The sequence below is a fragment of the Dreissena polymorpha genome, chromosome 4 (assembly GCF_020536995.1).
Source record: "Dreissena polymorpha isolate Duluth1 chromosome 4, UMN_Dpol_1.0, whole genome shotgun sequence".
NCBI lineage: Eukaryota > Metazoa > Mollusca > Bivalvia > Myida > Dreissenidae > Dreissena > Dreissena polymorpha.
Window position 1 is genome coordinate 29,077,740 of NC_068358.1, and position 24,417 is coordinate 29,102,156.

Genomic DNA, 24,417 nt, shown 5'->3' on the forward strand with positions numbered 1-24,417 from the left:
TAAAGACACGCTAAAGAATTATTCCTGCATGGAAGTGTTTTCAACAATATCGCACTTTTCAAAAAAATCGAAAACACAAACAAGTTTGTAAACTATATAAATATTATATACATACATGCACAGTAAGTCTCGTTCTCAGCAAGAGCAAAACATATAAATTAATTTATCTGGGATAATCTAACATAAAAGTAAAGCAAATATAACATAATTTAACAGAAAACCCAAATCCGAAGACGTTACTTTTCAAAAATATACAATGTTAATAGTCCATACATATGCAGGCCAACTGTATACGTTTTTAGAAATTATTTCTAATAATATTTAATGCTAAAATCATCATTTAAATTCATAAAGTTATTATGTATTGGATTACAAATTAAACTGAATGTTTATTAGACAAGACCATATTTTGTAACTTTAAGTGATATTATGGGCATTTTTCACTGTTGAATTGAGCTGAAAAGAATTAACAGGTCAAAAGAGTTAGTTAAAATGTGGTTACTGACCAATTATCTGCAACTCATCTTGCTACCAGTTGTTTATAAAAAAATATATTTTAATTCGATATTTTACGTGACCCACCCAGTCCTGTAAGCTTAAATGATCCGTAAAACAAAATTGTGTCTTTGTGTCGTGTTAACGAATCTGCACTAAAACTAAATTTAGGTTCACATTGTACAGGCGTGATCAGTTGTCAAGCGAAAGTACGGTTGATATTCAAATGCATTATATTTCTCTTTCCGGGATATTGTTTTAGTATGTTGATGCTGAATTAACAAATATACGTGTATATGAAGTGAAAACACCAAAAATAAACAACGGTTGCGATAGACACCTATAAACTGTTAGATGCCCATAATATCACTTTAAATATAACATTTCACCAGTTGTCAAAGTTTGGACACCATTGCTTTTGACATGACGTGTCAATGTTTCTTATACTTTTAATACTCATATTTACGTCAGAAAATCTATATTCAACCGTCTGATTCTGTTGGTAGCTTCTTCTACACATTCAACAATTATTTCCGTGCCGCCAAAAAGCATTCGAACTGTAACCAAACGGTCTGTACCTCTTCCTGCCAGTGGTACCTCAAGAGTTCCAACCGGTTTACAGCCAAGATCTGTTATGAATTTAACATTCCTATCTCTTGAACTAAATATTGAAACAACCACTGACTTCTTGCACTCACTTGGAACGGTGAATGATTTTTCCTTATGCGCCCCACCTACGACAAGTTTATCTCCTTCTCTAACAATGATCGCAAAAATATTGACACATTGGATGGAGCCATCCTCGGAAACTGAGCGCTTCGACATAGGGTGTATTTTTTCGTTGAAGTCTACCCTTGACGCTACACCATAGGTATACTTTGAAATGCGTTCAGTGATCGCAGTTGGACAATGACCGTAAATGACCGCCCCCTTGAGGACAGCTAGTCCAGCTTCTGGAGGAACTATGATTTTCAGCTGCGTAAACGTCATTTTGAAGATTTCCTGGAGAAGCTTAGACTCAGAGAAACCACCCACCATCATTATGGCTTCAACTCCAATGCAGTCTGGCTTTTCAAGAAGATCAGATGTATGCGTTATAATCTGTGTCAATGTTGCGCTAAAGAAGGACCGCATGACATCCGCATCCAAACGAACTTTGTTTCCGGTCAGGCTTACCTTTATATAGGAACATTCATGTATTATAACACCAACATCAAAGTAGTAAAATCAATTAATTAAATAATGCTTTTTGCTTACTCTATAGGTTCCACAAATAAGCAATCGGACAAAATATGCACCATAATAAGAGAAAACTTATTTCAAGAACACTGAGTGGTATTTATAGAATATGGCCAATACGACGAATTACAAACAAATCAATCAAACACAGCAAGAAAACACAAACAGTAAAATCTGCCATTTAAGTAAATTGTCATGCTTGCCGTTAATATCAACTGTAATCAAGAAGTATACTTTATATTCACTCAAGTTAGCATTCTTTTAAAAATTCAAATCAACTTTGATGTACAACACGCATAATCAAAACAGTCAAACAACCTGTTTTCCATAACTGGATGATGCTAGTTTGTCTCGTATTGACAGTTGTGTCATTTCCTGTACGAGGTCAAACAGAGAAGATGGAACTTTAATTGTTACTTTAGTTTTCGATGCAACATCTATATCTCTCTTCTTGATTTCAAAATCACGAAGTAGTTCAAGGTAATCTTCCATAGTCTCATCTTTAAATCGCTGCATTGCAGTGTTACCTGAAAAAAATATATTTTACCACTTATTTAAAAGAACTACATATATTCTTACAATAATAACGCCTAAAGTAATTGAGCAATTACGGATATACCTGCAATATGTTCAAGAAAATTAATGAATGCGCCGTCGATCTTTGTCCCGCCCCAATCACCACCACTTGCCCTATGGATCTCTTTTAGGTTTCCACCGGCACAAACTTCGTGTACTGTTATGTCAATTGTCCCACCTGAAATGCATGTTTCTGTGGTTGTTATATTAGTGAATAATTAAGGCTAATGGAACTTAAAATGGCTGTTTTTAAAAGGTGTCAAAACTCAACATTTAAAAAACATAATTGTTGTAACTATGAAACGATACGGACAGAAAATAGAACAAAGATGATTAATGTAAAACTCCAAATCGTAATAGATGAATAAGTGTAAGAGATTTATGATAATACAAATAAAAATGGTGCTTTAATTTAAGAAGATATGAGTATACACATAAAGGTTTTTCTTAAGAGTAAAAAAGTATTAAATTATTTAAAAAGAAAGTGTATTTAAGTTTTGAAGATCTTTAATTCCATTTAGCTTACAGTTTGAGCAGTAAACTTGAGCAATTTTAATGTTTTTGTTGGGAAACAACAAACACAAAAAGTAAGCACAATTCTATGAACAAAACATAGTCATTTCTTTATTGATATAAACTTTGTTTAAACTGTTTGAATTTCGTTCAGTGCTGGAAAAAATTAAATTTCGCGAACGCTTTCATATTATTACATAACCATACACTCATGTTTTGTGTCAAAATGACAATATGCTTGTGAGAAATCCTGCTGACAAGATATGAACAAAGATTTGACCTCTAACGTCTAATGTGTGTGCTAACGTCAAATGTGTGTGTTGACTCGGGAAATATAAAACGTTATATTGAGATCACACAAAGATTCAAACAACTCGAAAGTTAACGCAGTTGTATGATAAATATTCACACAGTATTCTATTTGTAGCCGTAGTTACTTTTACAAAAGGGCGAAAGTATCGAAGCCGGTTGGAAAACGTACCGTCTCGGGGACACGTATTTGAAATGTTATAAAATAAACTCCTTCTCAACAAATACTTAACGCGACTCGAATCATGTTCGCTACAATAACAATAGCAATATTGTTGGAAGACAATACCTCCTGCGTCTAGAACTAAGTATTTTTTTCCTGTTTGAAATGTGAAAATGCCTGATGGCCCGTCACACAGAACAGGGGGATGTCTGCAGTATAGGGAGGCTGCTTCGGGTTCGAGGGCAACGGAAAGCTTGTCGGAGGAGATTCCGGCCTAAAATTTACAACAGTTTCAACATCGTTCATTAAATATGCCAAATTGTGATTAACTATGGAATACAACATATTATTCTATATCCAATAAATTCATCCAATCGGCATTCTTCATATGTACCACGTGACCGTCCAATATATTCCGGTATTGGATCCAAAAAGTCTGTCAATCGTGATACATCGGCTATCTCGGATTCCTCCGTAAGATTGATTTATGAAATAAATCGTCTGCTGATCCAGACAAATTTAAAAATTCTACTTTAAAGTAATCATGATAATTTAGATCATTTTCAGAATATTTAATGATGATAATGATACAATTATATATTCCCTAAATGATAAAAATAAAACATGTAATGTTAATTTATGAAAAAAAAGTTTTAATTTTATCAATATCATGGTAATTACAACTAGATACAGGCAATTAGATCAGAAACGTGCATTAATTATATTAACCCATTCATATCTAGCGTCCTGAAAAAAAGGGACATTGCAAACAGCGTAGACCCAGATGAGACGCCGCATGATGCGGCGTCTCATCTGGGTCTGCGCTGTTTGCTTAAAGAAATTTCTGTAAGAAATATTCTAAATATTGAAATAAATATACCAGACACCCCTACTTTTGGAAATAAATTGATCCAATTTAGAAGGATGGTAGAGTCCACTGGGCATAAATGGGTTAATGAACAACCCAGACATTTGTAGTGATTTATGGTCATTATTTGATAAACGTTCTATACATGACCTGTCATAAAAGGTATTTTTTAGCCAGTACTACAATCGGCAATAATAGTCTGTATTGCATACATATTCCAACGTCTATTATCGATTCGCTTCCTCAAACTGAACAAATATTTAATGTTTACATCGCGAAACGTAATGCATCCAGTTTCACTTTCGGTTTGGTTGGTTTTGTAAACACCGTAATTTCATCTTAAAAATTGGATGATAGGGTGATTAAATAATAATGGAAAAGTAAATCACTTGGATAATAGGTCAAAATGCAACACAAATGAACGTTAATAGTGCTCTTAATATCAAAGTTTCGGTAAAAAGTTTGGCGCTAGTTCAACGCGCATGTATACAGCCTCATAACAATAGACTGACAACCTTTTGGGTAGTAAAGTAGTAATACAAGGCAATATGGCGACCGTTAGCCACGAGGCCTATCTTACGGAGGAATCCGAGATAGCCGATGTATCACGATTGCTGATCCAGAGTGAAAGTCTGTATTTTTTTGGACAGTTGAGTACTAGTGCACTAAGCAATTGTTTTATAACGATAAAAGCCGTTACCGAGAAAAAGTATCCGAATGTACTATAATCGACTCACACGGGCGCTTTTCTTGAAAATAGCATAGATGCAATTAAAGCATTTTAAAATCAAAATTAAAATAAAAACAAAGAGCTGAAGAATGGGATATAGAATTAAAAGCTTATTAGACGTTTAAACTGTACAATACGGCTCGTCCAATATGACGTCAAACTGTGTGCTCGTCCAAATATATCTCCGTATTGTACAGTGAAACGTCGAATAACCTATAAATATTTGGTATTTTTAATTTGAGTGTGTATGGAAATAAGATTATAAATCAATATTTATTTAAAAAAAACAATGTTTGATGTTCATGTATACTAAATAAACGGCAAGTGATTGAAATATAAATCTCTATCAAATTTCAGTTGCCGAATGTTAAACAGAAAACATTTACTTGTTCTGCAGCCAATCTCATGAACTGTTTTGCCGAATTATTCCAAATAGCAGGCACGGTCAGAACCCAGTGAATGTCGTCTGGTTGCAAACCTGCCACTCGATTCTCGGATATTTTCTCCAAATCTTCTTTCATGTATCTGACATAATTAAAGTATGGGAAATCAAACAACCATACATAACAAGTATTTATTTCATAAATACTACAATAAAAAAACATTACTAAAATACTTGCCTGATTGATAGTGAAAAAACAGTCAAAGCTGGAAGCTTTCGACCACATTCGTCGTCTATCATGAGTTCCTTGTGTATGGGCTAGATATAGATAAAACGCATTTTCAGTTAATATCACGACTATCAAATACTTGCTTTCATATTGAACACGATATTTGCAAGTGAAAAAAAAACAAAAGACAACCAAACTTCGTTTCTTAAAACACATCTCGTTTCTATTCAATAACATGAACAGGCAGCTAGTTGGTGTAATCTTAATGATATCTGCATTTCATAATGATTCTGCTTGATTTATGCTTTTACCGAAACGAATTTTAAACTTTACTTCTATACCTTGTTCCACAACGACATTTTGAACCTGCGGAAGAAGTACCATGTCGTATGTTTGCCACTCTGACTCAATTCACTGTACTGATTTTCCGCGTCGTACGCAAACGCTTCAAGTGTCTTTCCGTCTGGTCTTATTAGTATACACGTAGGACCTGTGCGACGACACATAACATGTATCCGAGTGCACGTGAAACCAATACAATGAAAATATTAAATTTTATAAAAGTCAAGTTAATAGCAATGATATTACTACGAACATCATTAATTCATATACTTATTCAGTTGACACCAGTTTATTATTGATTTACAGTTTGAATAGCTTTCAAATAATTGTGTATTTGTTTAGTAACGATTTGCTAGTTATTACAATACAAAGTGATATATTTTCACGGCAACGTTTATTGCTTTGAACTCTAATCAATACAATCAAACTACCATAACTACAGATACATATACACATATAAAATAAAAGGTAAGATATTCTTCTTTGGTCCATCTAAGATCACACCTTGGATATTCTCAACGTCTTATATTAATTTATTCCATAGTATCGTTGATTTATTTGTAGCACCCTACAATAAATATCCGTTACATATTTTAAAGCAACAAATTTACCTAGAAGCATAACATAAACAAACTTTGCAAAAACCGAAACTTTGATAAGCAAATTACCTTTTGACGATAACAGCTGACTCCCAGTCCATACTTTCGCGGATACTTTTGTAGGATCTTTATCAAACTCGGATTTAAAAGAAAATGCCCAACCAGAATATGTAGTCCCGATGTCTATGGCGGCCACCAAAAGCGACCCACCTCTCACTGCCTGAATAAATGTTTAAGTACAAAATGATAATATGGTATAGCTTAAGGTCTTTCGAAAACGTAGGTACATCTTTTAATTAATTGACATTCAAGGTACGAATTTTTACAGTTTGTTGTTTACCATAATAATAAGATCTTTCTCCGTAATCTTCGCAACAATACGAATGCACGAAACACAATTTAATTTAACATAAAAAGGAATGATCTAGGTAAAACAGGGGCATAACAGCAATATTGCAGGATAAATTGAATATTTTTGAAAATTTCATGACTTTTAGTAGATTTCTCAATGGTCAGAAAAGGTTAAAAACATATGACGATAAAACGAAATAGGGGCTGTGGCTGTAAGAAATCTGGGGTTGCCTTAACTCTTACTAAAATACGATCTAATTACCCCAATTTTTCTTTATCCTGCAAATAAAAACTCATTATATATTGAAATATTTACAATTTAATGGTTGTCCAATGAATATCATTTCGCAAACTTTCTTTCATTGTTTTCTTGTACGGTCTTGTCGCAATATTGATCAAAACAAGGGACAAAATTGTCACAAAACCAGGTTTTCAATTTGAAAAAAAGTCTGAAAAAGGGAGACAATTCAAAATGTGCATTAATACTGATTGTTCCTAGTTACCCCCCCCCCCCCTTGTTTCAAATTCAATTTATTTTTAGTCGTGGCGATCTGATATTCACATTCATTACGCTGATCACGTTTGTCAAGTTATTTTCAAAAATGTATTTATGCAGGACAAAGTTAGGCTTCGGATAGAATTACAACTGGTCTAAATTTAACCTTATGACATTAAATTGTGACTTAACCCTCGACTTTCAGACCTGCTTCGCGCATGCGAAACCACGCCCTTCCATGCAGAGCAGTATCTAAATTAATTCAAAAACATTTATTGGACCATTGACCTTCATTGTGACTATGGCCATTGTTGTAAAAGAAATTCCGTTTGATAATGCGGACCACTACGGCCAAAATATTTGAAAATAATCTATATTGCAAATAGGTATGCTTCGGACAAATGTCAAGTACACATTTCCTAGACTAGACCTTTGATCTTAAAATGCGATCTTGACCATGCACATAGAGACATGGTTCTTGCAATCGACACTCTTTCTCATTATGATGATAACTTGGCAAGATAAATGAAAATCCATCCATTTTTTTTCTGAATAGCTATATAAGAAATTGAGCTTGAATTGTAATACTGGGCCTGGTTCTTGTGTGTGACATTATGTCTGCAAAGTTATTTTAAAATATGTCCATGCTGGGCAAATTAATGCTCAGAACAAAGTGTCAAGTATACAATTCTCCAGCCACCCACCTCGCACCCGCTATAGTGTTTCCTAATTCGGCTGTTTTTTTATCTCCGCCGAATTTTTTTTCGGAGGGGATATGGTAATAGTCTCCGTTCGTCTGTCTGTGCGTCCGTCTGTGCGTCCTTCCGTCCCGTCCGAAACTTTGTCCAGAGCATAACTCCAAATCTATTCAATGGATTTATTAAAACTTAGAATATAAACAGATGGCATAAAGGAGAAGTGCAGTTACCAAGAACCATAACGCTATATACCTTAGTTTTCGAATTATCTCCATTTATATAATTTCAAAGTAAATTTTTGTCCGTAGCATAACTCAAAATCTACTGAAGGGATTTACTTAAAACTTGAAATAAAAACAGATGGCAAGTAGGATAAGTGCAGTGACTAAGAACCATAACTCTATCTACCTTAGTTTTTTAATTATCTTCTTTTATTTAATTTCAAAGTAAATTTTTGTCCGGAGCATAACTCTAAATCTACTGAATGATTTACTTGAAACTTGAAATATACACAGATGGCAAATAGGAGAAGTGCAGTGATTCATAACCATAACTTTATCTACCTTAGTTTTTGAATTATCTCCCTTTATATAATTTCAAAGTAAATTTTTGTCCGCAGCATAACTCTAAATCTACTGAAGGGATTTACTTGAAACTTGAAATATAAACAGATGGCAAGTAGGAAAAGTGCAGTGACCAAGAACCATAACTCTATCTACCTTAGTTTTTGAATTATCTCCTTTTATTTAATTTCAAAGTAAATTTTTGTCCGGAGCATAACTCCAAATCTACTGAATGATTGACTTGAAACTTGAAATATAAACAGATGGCAAGTAGGAGAAGTGCAGTGATTTATAACCATAACTTTAGCTACCTTAGTTTTTGAATTATCTCCCTTTATATAATTTCAAAGTTAATTTTTGTCCGTAGCATAACTCTAAATCTACTGAAAGGATTTAATTGAAACTTGAAATATAAACAGATGGCAAGAAGGAAAAGTGCAGTGACTAATAACTATAACTCTTTCTACCTTAGTTTTTGAATTATCTCCCTTTATTTAATTCCAAGTAAATTTTTGTCCGGAGCATAACTCTAAATCTAGTGAAGTGATTTACTTGAAACTAGAAATATAAACAGATGGCAGCTAGTAGAAGTGCAGTGAACATGAACCATAACTCTTTCGGTCGTAGTTTTTGAATAATCGCTCTTTATTTTTTATTATATTTTTATTCATATTTTTTATTTATAATTTTAAATTATATTTAATTAATTTCATAGTAAATTTTTTAGCTTTTCAATTTATAATATCACCCTTTATCTTATTTTACAATAATATTTTAATTTGAACACTGAAGTATTCACTGTAAAATGAATAGATGAGTTTAAGGAAACATACAGCGATCGAGAACAGTAACTGTTTATAGTCATCTTTTTAATTACCTCCCTTTCTTTCATTTCCACATATTTTATTCTCTAAAGCATAACTCTACTATATTACTTATTGATCCTTGAAATATAAATAGATGACACAGGTGCCATGTTTTACAAAAATTATTCTACTCTCTAAAACAAATGTTGTCATACAAGCAAACACATTTCGGCGGGGATTGGCACTACTGTGACAAGCTCTTGTTTAAATTGTTTATTGCCCCCAGCTTATTGAACTTGAAATGCATTTTCATTTTGATTTCTTGTTTCATAAAAGGTGGCGAGAAAACCAAATAACCATATAATGTGATATAAGTGTTTGTTTTGCCAAACTGACATAAATACATTCTAATTACACAACTCGAATTTTACTTTTCATAATGCATTATGAGCAACTTTCGATATCAAACCGTTTAAAACAAAACATAACAAGTGTTTTTTTTATAAAAATATAAATATTGTGTTACATAAGCAAATTAATTTAAAAAAAGAAGAAGAAATAAACAAAAGAAGAAAACACCTTACCATTATCAGAACAACCTCTGACTGCGTAGCATACGGACAACTGAAGGCGGAAGTTTAATTATTCCCAGAACGAACAATTCCACTAATACTTAAATGTAAACCTTTTTTCCCCAAACTTGAAACATTTCGATCGTCTTTACGTGTGTTTGTTTGACCTTCTCAAGGTCAGTTTTAGTTTCGAGTGTCATGTATTTTGGAATAATAACCCAGATTTCTAGGTTGCGATCGTCTTTCGTGCTATGTTTGTTTGACATTCTCAATGTCAGTCTCAGTTCCGACTATAATGTACTTTGGGAATTATAATAATAATGTGGCATATCGCCCTTGTTAGTCTCTTACAGTATTATTTCCTAAATACTATTATGCTTTAAAAATCCATTATTAAATGATTGCTTTATACGTATAACTCGTTTTTATAAACGCTCCATAAAATAATAATTTTGATAAGTGTAAAAAGTTGACCTGGGGAACATCTTACGAACGTGGGAAAAACGGTTAAATTGCAATTAGTGCACATAAAGAACCGCTATACGCAACGCACTATAGATAAGGAAAATGTAGGGAAGTATAAATCCCATTGAAGTAGGGAATGTTTGAAGGCGTGCGTTCAAATCCCACAGGAGGCAAGAACCGCGAAAATAGCGTTTAGCGTTGTATTTGTTGTCTTAACGGTTTCTTCACTGGAACATTATAGTTATTACATTTCTGTCTTAAATGGGAACATGTTTAAAAACATGTCGTAATTTAAAAGTGAAACCCGTCGATAAGCGCCTATAATGAGAACATGATAATAAATTGCTGTCGATCGGCCACATAACTCAATTAAAAATGTAACTGATGAAATATTTCAAAAAGGAACAGTTCAACTAATACTAAAATCTTTTCCTGGTCTTGAAACAATAGGTGATCGTATTTGATCCCTCCACGTTCCGTTAGAAGGTTGGAGCTTTTTTAATGTGAACTTAATATAGAAAATGAATCTTCAATTATATGATGGTCTGGTGAGTTGGGATTGTAAACCATTGATCGGAACGACAAAACGTTGCTATTATAAGGAAAATACATGCAAAGATAATAAGCAAGATATAAGTAGTAGGGAGTTTTTGAACTATTTTAAATCAATTAATGACCCTAACTCTAGATTTTATCAAGCTAATGAAGATTGTTTGTTTTATCAGGACCGGTACTTAAATGGAGAATTAAATATAATGTTTAGTGAGTTAAACGTTGCATTTACTGATAAAAAAAATTATAAGTACTTGTAGGCAAATTCATAATGGTAAATTAGGTGGCCCTGATTATCTGCTTAATGAGTTTTTTTTTTAATTTGGAATTAGTAGTGAATGTTTCTTAAAAGTTGTTTGTAGTTTGTTTAATAAATTCTTTGAATATGGACATTTTCCTGAAGTGTGGTGTGGGGGGTTTATTGTTCCATTACAAAAAAATGTGATAAACAGGATGTAAATAATTACAGAGGGATAACATTATTAAGTACTTTTGGGAAATTATTTACTAAAGTCATTTACAATAGACTTAACAATTGGGCTGAACACTATCATGTTTACATAGAGGCACAGACAGGAATAAGGCAAAATATGGGAACTGTTGATAACATTTTTGTGTTACACGGTGTAATTAATAATTTATTAAATGAACAAAAAAGATTGTACGCCGTATTTGTTGATTACATCAAAGCGTTCGATTATTTGGTGATAGATATCATTTGGTATAAACTGTTGAAGCTAGGCGTTAGAGGAAAAATGCTTGATATCATAAAATCTATGTATACAAATGAAAAATCAAGAATACAATTAGGTAATACAATAAGTAATGAAGATTTTTCCTGTTTTTTAGAAGTTAGAAAGGAGAATCATTTTCACCTTTCCTATTTTCTATTTATTTGAACGACCTAGAAGAACATAATATGTTAAATGGTTTTAAAGGAGTAGATATTGGTATGCTAAAATTAGTTTTGTTGTTATATGCAGATGACATTGTAATTATCGCAGAAACTGAGGAAGAAATATTTAAAGGTTTGTCTTTGTTAGAGGAATATTGTCAGGTGGAAATTATGTGTTAACACAAATAAAACAAAGGTTATGGTTTTTAAAAAAGGGGGACAACTTAGGAGGGATATTAATTTTTTTTACAAAGACCAAGCATTATAAATTGTTAAATCATTTACATACTTAGGAGTTGTATTCACTACAGGAGGATCTTTTGCAAATACCTTTGAAACGCTTGCAGGTCAAGCCTCAAAGGCTGCATTTAAGCTTAACTAATATTTAATAAATTATCCAACAATTTCAATACTTACCAAATTGGAGTTGTTTGATCAGCTTGTTTTACCAATATTAAATAATGGGTCAGAAATATGGTGCTTAACCGAATCAATGGCACTTGAAAGAGTTCACCTAAAATTTTGCAAAAAAAACTACTTTGCGTGAATATTCAAACACAAAATAATTTTGTATATGGGGAACTTGGAAGAACATCCTTGATAACTAAAAGAGCCATAAATGTAATACGGTATTGGTTGAAAATTATACAGTTAGAAAATCATAAGTATGTAAAGTGTATTTATAGCCACATGTGTGAGAATTTAATAAATAAACCAAATAAACATTCTTGGGCAAAATCTGTATGAAATCTGTTACAGACCTTAGGCTTTCAATATGCATGGCTGAACCAAGGTGTAGGTGATGAAAAGTGTTTTTTATCCTTGGTAAAGTCTAGATTGAATGATACATTTATCCAAAATTGGATGTCAGTACTTAATGAGATCAATAAGTTACAGGCAGTTTTGTAAATTTGAATTGCAACCTTACTTAGAAAATGTTAGCATAACTAAGTTTAGATCTGATCTTTGTAGATTAAGGGTTTCATCCCATAGATTAGAAGTAGAATCAGGCAGATGGCACAAACCTGAAGCCATACCATTTCAAGATAGAAAATGTCAACATTGCAATGTTCTTGAGGATGAATATCATTTTTTTAGAATGTTCTTTATATGATGATATTAGGAAATTGTATAAAAATAAATATTACTGGAAAAGACCAAACATGATCAAAGTTATTGAAATAATGCAACCGGATAATAAAAGTACCAACAGAAACTTAGCTATGTATGTACATAAAGCATTTACTCAAAGAAACCTGTATTAATATTATTATGATTAATTGTATATAAAGCATTACTAAAACTTGACTTCTTGCTCTCTAGTAGATTCGTCTTTGTTGTTTTTGATGTTATCGTTTATAGCATTGATTGTTTAAAAGATTCTAGATGTTGTCATCTAAAAATAATGTGTCATAGACCTTTTCATGTATTGATACTTTATTTAACAACTTATGGAATTCAATACTGATCACATGTCATGCCTTTATATATGTTACTATGTTTTGATCATGTATACTCATGGACTGTTTGTCTATTGTATATATTGAATAAACCATTATACTATTTGGCGGATCCACGACGATAGTGTTAAACTTATTTCGGTTATAACATGTTGCAAATGATAGTTTTGCATGATAGTCTAATACGGTGCGCTTAAGATTGTGACAAATACATCGGGCCATTTTTAACATATGTGTATGGTATTTTTCTTAAGACAAATACGCGAGTATCGTGTTACAACTTATGCTTAATACAACCTTTTATTATAAAGTTAATTACACACTCGAGAAGGCACTTAAATACGCGAGTTTATGCTAGATATATGGAGCGTTTCTTCAGGATTACTAGAGGCGCATAGCCTGTTGGAAAATTGGCTCCAAGTGCTTTGATTTGATGAAAACGTCGCATGATAATTACTCTTACCGTGCCTTGTTTCATAGCATATTTACGAAGAGATCCGATCGACCTGTTATATGGTATTATGTGTTCTTTAAACAGAGCTCTGTATAATACGGCTATATATTTAGAAGAGGCCTCGTTTGTATGCCATATATTAATGGAACAACATTTATTTTCCAATACTAACAACACTTTATAGGAAGTATGCACGATTTCCATATCAACAAATTATTCTTGCAATCTTAAACCAACATATGATTTTGGCCTAGGAATGCTAAATAACATAAATTAACCATCTAGAGATGGTACTAGAAATCAAATATTGTTTACTTCAGTTAATTTTTAACTGGCTGGTTAAAGCCGATGCCGACACTTTTACTTGTATTTGTTAGGAAACAAAATTGTGTTTTTGTGTCGTATGAACGAACCTGCACTCAAACTAAATTTAGATTCACATCATACATGCATGCTATACATGCTGGCAAATTCGACCGTACAGACATTTTCGAATTCAGAATTAAATATCTGGCTTATTTCGCATTTTTCGACATATGTTCTTCTTAACTTTTATTTTAATTTATATTGAAATAAATGTTTAATAAGTTTTTTTAACATTTTATATAAATTCATAAATATTTGACAAAATCGTGCATACTCCCTTTAAATTAAGTTAAAATAAATCATTCTGGTGCACAGTTAATGTGTTTTCGTGTATCATTTATTGCGTATAATCAAAGGCTAGAATGATACAGTTCCGTAATAAAGGTTAGTTTTTGGACATTAAACAAATTAATATTAACAAAAAACTGTTAAATCCCTTAAATTATACGTCTTGCATCGACTTTTGAATATTCGTCTGTACTACGACACTTTTCAAAATAATTCCGATTTCTAGTAAATACCGCGTCGTCAAGTATAAAATACTTCAAATATATTTGCAATTAACTGTAAACCAGTTAATGGTGTGATGAAGTTCTACAAAAAGATTAGCATCTAATATTTTGTACAGTTAACTACAGCTAGCAGTATAGTTATAAGTTGCAGATGTTACCGATATGGTACAAAATGAAAACTGTGAGTATGAAATTAGGCTTGAGGCCGAAACATTATCTGTATTTCAATGTTCATGAGTCCCTTCAGCGCATGAGACTCCATCGAGTATCTACCGCATATCAGGTGCATTTTAACGGTGCATTGACGTTCTGAAATCATCTGCTAGGTTTTATGACCGCCATCCGGTTGCAAACAAAACTTTTATGCAATGTGTTAACGCATCTAAGCGAGTATGAAGAATTTTGATGTAACCGACCAAAAATTTTGACAGACGTTGTCCGAAAAGTTGGCGAATAAAAACTTAGAGTCATGAGAGCAGTAGCGGTATATTTTTTCAAGTAAAAAGAAACACACCGGAAAACTTCGTAAAACCAAAATTCTGCAAACTTACATGTAAGAACCTTTGTATTTAAAAGTATAGTAAAATCAAAGTTTTTTAATGGGGGAAAATATCCCATGAGATTTATTTCTTATTTTGAGTGATGTATTCATTAGATTCTGCAAATTAGAAATTTAAACGTTGTTTATAATTGTATTAAATACACGTAAATATTATGACGTGCTGTGATTCTACTAAATGAAGTAAAAAGCATAAACTTACAAATTATAATAAAATCGAAAAAGTCATTGGGATTTTTTCCCATACAATTGGGAAAACATGGGAAACTAAAAATCCCACGTTGAAACAAAAATCCACCTGGGAAAATGTATTACTTTTCAAAGTGAAAAAAAACCCTCATTTTTAAGCCAAAATAATCCATTATTGTTAAAAAAAACACTAACTTTTAATGGATACTTTCGGCTGCTGTAAAAAGGTAAATATTCTTTTTATGATACTACTATTAAATTAAAAACAAAACCAGAAGCATATCATTTTTAAAATAAGAAGAAGATCTTTCTTGGTGTGAACAATATTTGACGTCCAAGAAAGGTTACTAACTCTTATCACAAATTACTTTTTCTCTTGTTTACAGTGTTATGGGTTTGTCTCTTTGTGCACATACAACAGTTGGCCATGCTCTTTTTCGATATTTCAGTGTAAGAACACTAATCTGAGCACACACACACACACACACACACACACACACACACACACACACACACACACACACACACACACACACACACACACACACACACACACACACACACACACACACACACACACACACACACGTAATTTTATCAATCATGCGCATATTAAATGGTTTTATTTTTAAAATACATTAGCGTTTTCAAATATGTTCATTTAAAAGAGGCACATGGACGTCATGACCACAATATATAAAGACGTATTAAAACATTGTATATTCCCATACTCATATCCAGTAATCATTGCTCAAGCTAGGCTTAAATGGATGGGCGGAACACTCTGCCACCCTCAGGTCCAACACTGCCCCGAAACATCGGACAGTTACATCAGAATTTTACAGTACTACCGTCCCATTATTGATAGTGCGAATGTTAGTAAAATAAACATTTTACTGAGCGTTCAGAAAAAATGGAGAATTATGTGTTATGCAACGTTTTAATAAATACTTTATAAAACAATATATTTTTTTACAATCATTTTAGCCGTTTTTACGATTGCGTTTTCAAAACATACAACGTTGCTGCATAAACAACTTGAATAGAAGAAGTCGTTTAAAAAATCATCAAATATAGAATTTGCTGCATTTGAAAATATTTTTTGTTCGTTTATTCATAAGCTCCTTTATGTTCAAAGGCACTTACAATATTGGAAACCACGCATTAGTCTGTGCATATATATTAGTACTTCACACAAACAAGTTTTGGCTGTGTAACAAATAAGAAACACATACTGTATCGTTATAAAATCCATCTTAGTTAATTGAATTTGATTAATGCTTTATAAACAGACAGTTTATTGTATATATTTATATTCCTCGCTTATATTCCTAAGTTGTTTAAGGACGGCGGAAATAACATGTTGCCTTTAAAATCGTGTACACTCAATTTGATATTTTCCTATTATACTTGCAAATATTAATTTTGAATAAACCACTTTATAATGGTATTATAAAATAGCCGAGTTTCGATATTGCATATTTTTGAGGTACATACTAGTTTCGATTTTTTGTGTGAATTTGGGTCAGTTTCTGTCTTTAATAATCTAAAACTGATTAAAATCGAATAATGACAATATTTGACTAAATGACAACGTTCAAATGATCATATATTGATGACATATATATTTCAAAGGTAGAGTTATGAACGCATGGATGCTTCAAAGACACAAGTTACATTTAAACAGGGTAAAACAAAAACTTCACCTACCATTCCGAAAACCTGCCACAACCTCAATGACAAACTGACTTTTGGTTTCGGTGGGAAAAAAATGTGACTGATTCCTTGAAACCCGTAACCTGCCTCTAAAATTTCTGGTACCACTCGTCGTTCTCATTAGCAATATACAGACGTGGAACTAATGTATGTAATATAATATCTTTACCACGAAACGATATATTTTAGTGCAACTTTATTTTTATATTTTGAACGGAACCTTGCCACGTATGATATCTATTGCAAAAAAACAGCTATAGTCTAAATACCAATCCATTATTAAACGACAATTACTAGCGACTAGGGTTCAAACGGGTCATCAACTGTCTTAGGATTGGGACGCGGGTCAATATTAAAATACCTGTGGAATTTCGGGTCGGTCCAGGTTAGGATTTAAATAAGTAAACACCAAATCTAAAACTGCATTCACTAACGCGTCCCCGTTATCAAAATAATAGACAGTACATCTATCACAAGGTTTAGTATAATCAATAAAATATTGACTAAAATACTGAATCATGCAACTATTTGTTAAGTGTGCACCATAATGTGTTGAGGATAAATGTCAGTATTCTTTGGCACTTAGGTCATTCTCTTAACATTATTTACTTGCTACATGGATACAAACACAGAAAAAACAGAAACACTACACATTTTCAAACTATATAAAGTATCTCTTACTTTGACGTGAAGGCAAAAATATAACTTATTAATGTTCGCTTAAAGTACCGTTTCAAGTTTGAAGTCAATAAACATGTAAAATACCTGTTTTGTTTCAGAAATTCGACATGCATTTGTCCGAAGTATTTTTATTATTTCCAGAATACAATACATTTACTTACTTGCATTTGGTGTGTGTATTATCTTAATTGTAAATCAAACAACGCATACAGTAATTTAGAAGAAAGTTTTAATCCATTTCTTTCACCCATCGAGAAAAATCCTTCATATTCAATTCATGAATAACCCACAAGACCCGCTATCGTTGGCAAAAGGTTAGTCCCGAATTTTTCTACCCGCAAATCCGATTCGTTTTTGAACCCATCTAATGTGTCAGTCGTAAATAATCCGGTCGCCGGCCAATGTGTCTGATCACCAGGTATCGGGAAGAGTGGACATGTCGGAGCCGTCGGCCGTCCGATGAGTGACACAGTTTAATACCTCAGTCACAAATAGAGACCGATCACCGTCCGATCAACGTGTATTATGAAGATCTCCTTCCGGCGTCCGTCAGTCATTGTGCGGACACCCTCCGTCAATCAGACGGTCGCCGGTCGATGTATATGTCCCTGGGAACTACCTAGATTTTTACCGGTACATGTACAATGAACCCTATGTCAGGCGACCGCCGGGCGATAACCGTGCGTTGATCGTCTGATCTTTTTTCGAGTTCAACTCGATTCCATCCCAGACCCGACGTCGGGTAAAATTGTAATCGAGACTTAAAATTATCCAGACGCCGCCCGAGGCTACATAATGACCCGGTGTACGTGCGATTATCGGTCGGGCGCCATCCCGATAAGCGAAAAAATACGTCGTCCGCTGATCGGACGGTGATCGATCTCTATTTGTGACTGGTGTATAAGCCCTACAAGCGACTTTATATATAAAAAAACATCGCGGTTCTAATACAATAACGAATCGTATCTATAACCGTCGTTTTACTTTATTGCATTTCGTGAACACACCTTTTATTGGCGTCGCCCTGGAGGGCGGCGACTAGTATGTAATGCATTTTTTTTTCGCTTATGGGAGGAGAAGTTATTTTACTGATCAATGTATATATTTTTGTTTTAAGAATATCTTGCATAGTGGTTATTTTTTGTGTAAATTATTGTAAATAAGTACTGCATTTGTGCCTATTACATTTATTACAACATTTATTGCCAATAATGCAAAGCTAATTGTTTTAATTAATAACTGATCCACAACTGATCACAGGGGAAAGATCACAGGGACTGGGCAAATACGCGAAACTTTCTGGTTTTGTATAAAAACAAATGATGTTTTGTATAACAACAAAACATAATCAAAATATATTAATTGTGTGTTTTTTCTAATTTGCTTATTTCGTGGAGAATCAATGTAGTACGATATTTGACGACCTATCGCGCAAGCAAGTTTATTGGAAGGCGTATTGGTACGAAAACGTACAATGTATTAGTTTATTAATAGACATATAATAACGATCGCTATACACAACTTCACCAAATAGCAGTACATAAGTGAATGGCAGCCGGAATACCTCAGTTGGGAGAGCGTCAGACTGAAGTTGTTTACGCAACAGTCATCTAAAGGCCCACGGTTCAATCCCGGGTTCCGGCAGGCTGACACTTTTTTCGGTCTGGTTAATACATATAATAAAGCTTTATTTTATGTAGACATTTAAAAATCCATTTTACTACAATTGGACATTTTTATTAAAATTAATAAATGCAACGTGGTGACAACGTTAATTAAAATTTCTTAAATCACTTAAATATCTTATAAAAAATACACGTGTTTTTATATTAACAAATAAATGCAAACAACACATCTATTATTCATGTATTATTATGGTTGTCTATCATAGGTCTGTCCCTACCACATATAGAGTGCGAAGCGCGACACGTATTATTGATTGTAACAATGAGTTGCGATAAAGGAAGCAGTCGCTAATCAATGAGGAGCTGTGTCCCAGCAAGCCGTTTCCCTAGAGTCAAGCACTCCTCGCAGTTATTTTTAAGAACCACATACAGAGCGCGAAGCGCGTCACGTATTACTATCCAGGTGGTATGGGCCCTTTAGCATTATCCGACCATTACGTCCATAGTTATCTTCCTTAGAATTTGAGAAATTTTGAAATCCTTGTTCAAAGTCCAAAATTTTCATCCGATTGTTCCCAAACTTTCACATGTTTTTTTATCAATGAGGACCCAACCCAAACTCTAAATGAGCAATATCGGACCATAAGTACAGAATTATGTCTCTTTGAATTTAAAAATAAAAGTGAAAAACTGCTTGGTTAGGTGATTATGTCAACATTTTTTATCAGATTCTTTCCAAACTTACAGTGTCTTCATATCAATGAGCATTTTAACCTCATTTAAAATGAGAAACATCGGGATAATAAGTCCAGATTTTTTTCTATTCAATTTTACAAAATAAACAATTTCCACTTGTTTAAAAGATTTCACAACTTTCGTCTGAATCTTTCCAAACTTGTTAAGTGTTTTTATATCAGTATTACTCGAAACCTATTGAAAATGATGAATATCGTAGCAATAAATCTATTATGATCTTTTACTAAATTTCAAAGTATTGTGAAATGCAGCTTCTTTATACAATTTACAGTTTTCATTCATTTTTTTTTCAAACTTTTACAGTGTTTTCATAACAATGAGTACTCAACACCTATAGTAGAAAAAAAATCGTTCCATGTAACTTCATTGAGTGCCTTTTACACTGAAATTCCTGACGCCCTTTGATGCTTTGCATCAATACTTATCTTGTTCTGATTTTGAAATTACTTGGCACACACGTATCATCATATCAACTCTACACGTGTCATACAACACCCTTGTCTCTAAAAGGTCTACGCTTTAACAGACAGTTGGTATTCATGTATTGTTATGCCATTGCAGTGGAAAGGATGTTCGTGGTACAGTTCCATATATTAAGTACTTGTGTTGAACACTATGATGCAGTTAAGCGCACAATAACAATCTTAGGTCATGTTATATGAACACAATTTAGATATATACCATTGCCCTGATATATATGTGAGCATGAATCATATTACATACATGTATTATGATTCGTATGCAGGTCAATGTGTACAAGAACCTATTCTTCTTATAACCACCCTATATTTATCCATTGAACATGGTTATAGTTAAACTGATTAATTAATACCTATTTATTTTAGTCTCAGGCTTCTTGAAACGCTCTCGAGTTCGAGACCTGGTTATAACCCTTTCTTGGTGCCTTTGTCTGAGATGGAGATGGAGTGGAGATCACACCGTAACGTTCCGATCACCATATCCACTAGGCTACGGAGACCATGGGGTCTTGTTATGCTTATAGTAACGATACTTGGTAGAGGAGAGCATTGGTCGCTTGTTCACTGGCGACTTTTAATGGTAACAGTAGCGATACTTTGTATAAGACAACTTGGATGTTTGGGCGATTTTTTTTTCAAATATTCGAACCATGGTTATATTTCGCAAGTAACGAGATGAAAAAATTTAAGTCCGACATTTCTTTAACAGTAAAACATTTATGTTCTTTTTACAGATACCCTTTATAAAATGAAGATCGCATTGTATTGCTTTTTACGTCAGTTGTGCCATAAAGGGACACAATAACTACTTTCGCGAGGGCTTCTTTTCTCAAACAAATTTGCTTTTTGGTTAATGCAGATGAGGAGTCTTTTTATATATGGCATTTGCGAAGGCGTATTATGTATATTTGCTCACTGGTTCGTAGATATCCGGTTAAAAAAATCAACATACGTGGGCCAAATTAACTTAACATAATCAATGTCGGTCACCCCTGGTCTGTTTTGGCTGCTATACCCTTACACAACTCACAACGACGATGTTCTTGACCCAGATAAGTCAAAAGACATGCGCTTATATGAAAACTTTGATAAATTGCTTTCGTCTTCAGTGCACAGTATACACTTCTATTCCGAAATACCAACGTTATACGATCAAAATATAATCGACCAGACACGCTTTGTCGTGAATTTATTTATTTTACTCATGGGATACATATCAATATAAACTGAAAATAACATTATATTATTTATATACATTACATACATTTTACATAATCATACAAGTGCCCTATATGCGCACGCAATTGTGTACCTACATGTTCGTTTTTTTGCCATGAATAATTACGATTTAACCCATGAACATGTACTTGTAATTGTACGAAAGGGACAGGAAAGTAAACATCATACACTTAAATGTCAACAAATCTCAAAAACGACTTTTTAGTGCATGGACATAGTAGAAGTGCTTTTTTTAAATACGATATGATGAATGTGTTTAGACATTAAAACAAATATATTTCGTTGAAATTTTATTTGTGTTTCTTAATTCAAAATCAACATCGGTGGTGAGAAAGTCCCAGTTAGGATATTAATTCGTTATCAAATGTTCCTTCGTTTATTGTTAATATTACAAAATCATGACTCACATTTTGTAGAAAAATCACCATTGGGTCTAAACTGACAGAGTGATCGGCAATTTATGATTTATTGAGAGTAATTATATCGAAAAATCATTTAAAATACATTTCTTCACGTAATCTATAAGTCCCAGAGCTGTATTTTAACATGATAAATGTTATATTAGTATTGTAGTAAATTTGAGCAAAGCATCCCCAATGGGGGGAAAATTTGCCGAACCCTGCTAGCAACTTGTTACTCTTATATGTATACAGTGAACACAGTAGCAAACATCTTCTCTCTAACTTAAATGCGTAGTGCCTAGAGTTTTGATATTTTGAATCATCTAGAGGTTATGTACAAAGCTTGTTCAAATTATGCCCCGGGATTAAAACTGGTCACGCGCCTTAGATCACACGGACTATACTACAGCATTTAATAGGTTAATAACGAAAACCCAAGGTATACAACATAACTCATAGTTATTTAGAAACGCTGTTTAACTGCTGTTCCATTGAGCAAAGTACATTGCTTAGTTCAACAGAATTTCAAATTTAGATGATATACACTCGCATATAACATGGAAAGTATACGAGTTATATTAAGTAGGTCCCTTAAGGTTATTTCAAACCCAAAACCCAAAATATAAACAAATACAATAATTTTTACACACTTTCATAGTGTTTCAAAATGGTTGTATAATCAAGTGAAAAAGCATTGAATACAATAAACCTGTATCAAACCATTTTCAAAATAAAAGGATGAAGATAATCGACAATAGTACAGTGAATAAAATACATTCATAAATAAAACAAAAAATGGCACAACTGTTATAAAGCAGGTGTCGATGCCATTTTTAAATGATATGTTTGCAAAGAATCCTGAATCGTGTCTGAACGTTATTAATGTAACACAAGCTGTCAGCGATCAGCTCTTATGTGTTATTTGATACTTTGAAAACAGAAGAGACCTATTAATGTCAGAACACAAACAATAAGTTTGATATGTATTTGATGCTAAAGTTTGTTACTACTTCACACTTAAAGTTTCAAGTAAACACATTTAAGGTTAACTATTCCTGGAATTTATTCTTAAAACAAGTTATGGGTGATTTTAATTGATGGGCGGTGTAGCTGTTGAAGTTACTTAGTCAGTTTCAGACGAGGACGTCGAACCTTGAACGAAATGAAAACTGACCTGCATTTCTTGTAGCCACTACAGCAAATACAAAAACACTGTGTACATGGGCATGTTCGAATGTAGATATTCCGTCCTTTTACGAAAAGTTCTTTAAATCAGAAAGTTAATTGGCAACAGTGTGATGTTTCCCGTAGCTTCTTCCTGGCACTCTACTGTAATTTCAGTACCACCAAAAATCATGCGAACCTTAACTGACCGCTTGGTCCCACTTCCGGCAAGTGGTACATCAATGCCGCCAATTTTCTGGCATCCGACATCGGTTGTAAATTTTGGATTTTTGTCACTAGTAGCAAATATCTCCACACTCATAGATTTCTGATCATCGAAAACTGGTGTATATGATGCTTCATTCTGTGCTTGGCCGACAACAAGCGTATCTCCAACTTCAACAAGTTTAGAGAAAATATCTTCACACCGAATGGAACCATCTTTGTATATTATACGTTTAGACAAAGGATGCTCCCCGTCGATGAATATTTTTGCTATATCTGTACCGTATGTATACTTTGAAACGCGCTCGGTAATGGCCATGGGGAAATGACCATATATGACCGCACCCTTCATAACAGCAAGCCCTGCATCGGGTGGAACGATGATTTTCAGATGCGAAAACCGCTGTTTGATGGATTCTTGGAGAAGCATGCACTCGGAGTATCCCCCAACCATCAATATGGCCTCCACGCCCCTGCATTCTACTTTTCGTAGCAAATCAGAGACATGTTCGATGATTTGCGTCAAAGATGTGCTAAAGAACGAACGCATTATATCTGGATCCAAGCGAATTTTATCCCCGGCCAGCGTAACCTATGATCAAAACCATACCATAATTTATCGACACTACTTACTTGAAACAAGATGGATAAAAAGAAATTGAATATATAAATACATGATCTTTGTTGAATGTCGTTCTTTTTTGCGAAATACGTATCCACTAAAAACCTTGCATTATTTTATATAGGT

General features: G+C 33.4%; 2 protein-coding genes across 3 annotated transcripts in view; both read right to left on the minus strand.

The window, feature by feature from the left end:
- Positions 1-24,417, minus strand: part of LOC127878314 (heat shock 70 kDa protein 12A-like) — a 24,624-nt gene continuing 207 nt past the window's right edge. Inside the window, exons 2-9 of the mRNA XM_052424836.1 lie at positions 23,644-24,261; positions 6,515-6,665; positions 5,846-5,870; positions 5,280-5,418; positions 3,422-3,569; positions 2,354-2,488; positions 2,053-2,261; positions 1-1,671 (exon numbers count right to left, since the gene is read on the minus strand). Of these exons, the coding sequence (XP_052280796.1) occupies positions 958-1,671; positions 2,053-2,261; positions 2,354-2,488; positions 3,422-3,569; positions 5,280-5,418; positions 5,846-5,870; positions 6,515-6,665; positions 23,644-24,261 (2,139 nt within the window). The 3' untranslated portion in view covers positions 1-957. The remainder of the gene's footprint in view (positions 1,672-2,052; positions 2,262-2,353; positions 2,489-3,421; positions 3,570-5,279; positions 5,419-5,845; positions 5,871-6,514; positions 6,666-23,643; positions 24,262-24,417) is intronic.
- LOC127880321 (heat shock 70 kDa protein 12A-like) overlaps positions 21,982-24,417 on the minus strand; it is a 7,048-nt gene continuing 4,612 nt past the window's right edge. For both annotated transcript variants that reach the window (XM_052427703.1, XM_052427702.1), the window contains exon 9: positions 21,982-24,261. The gene's annotated coding sequence lies outside the window, so the exon portion shown is untranslated. The remainder of the gene's footprint in view (positions 24,262-24,417) is intronic.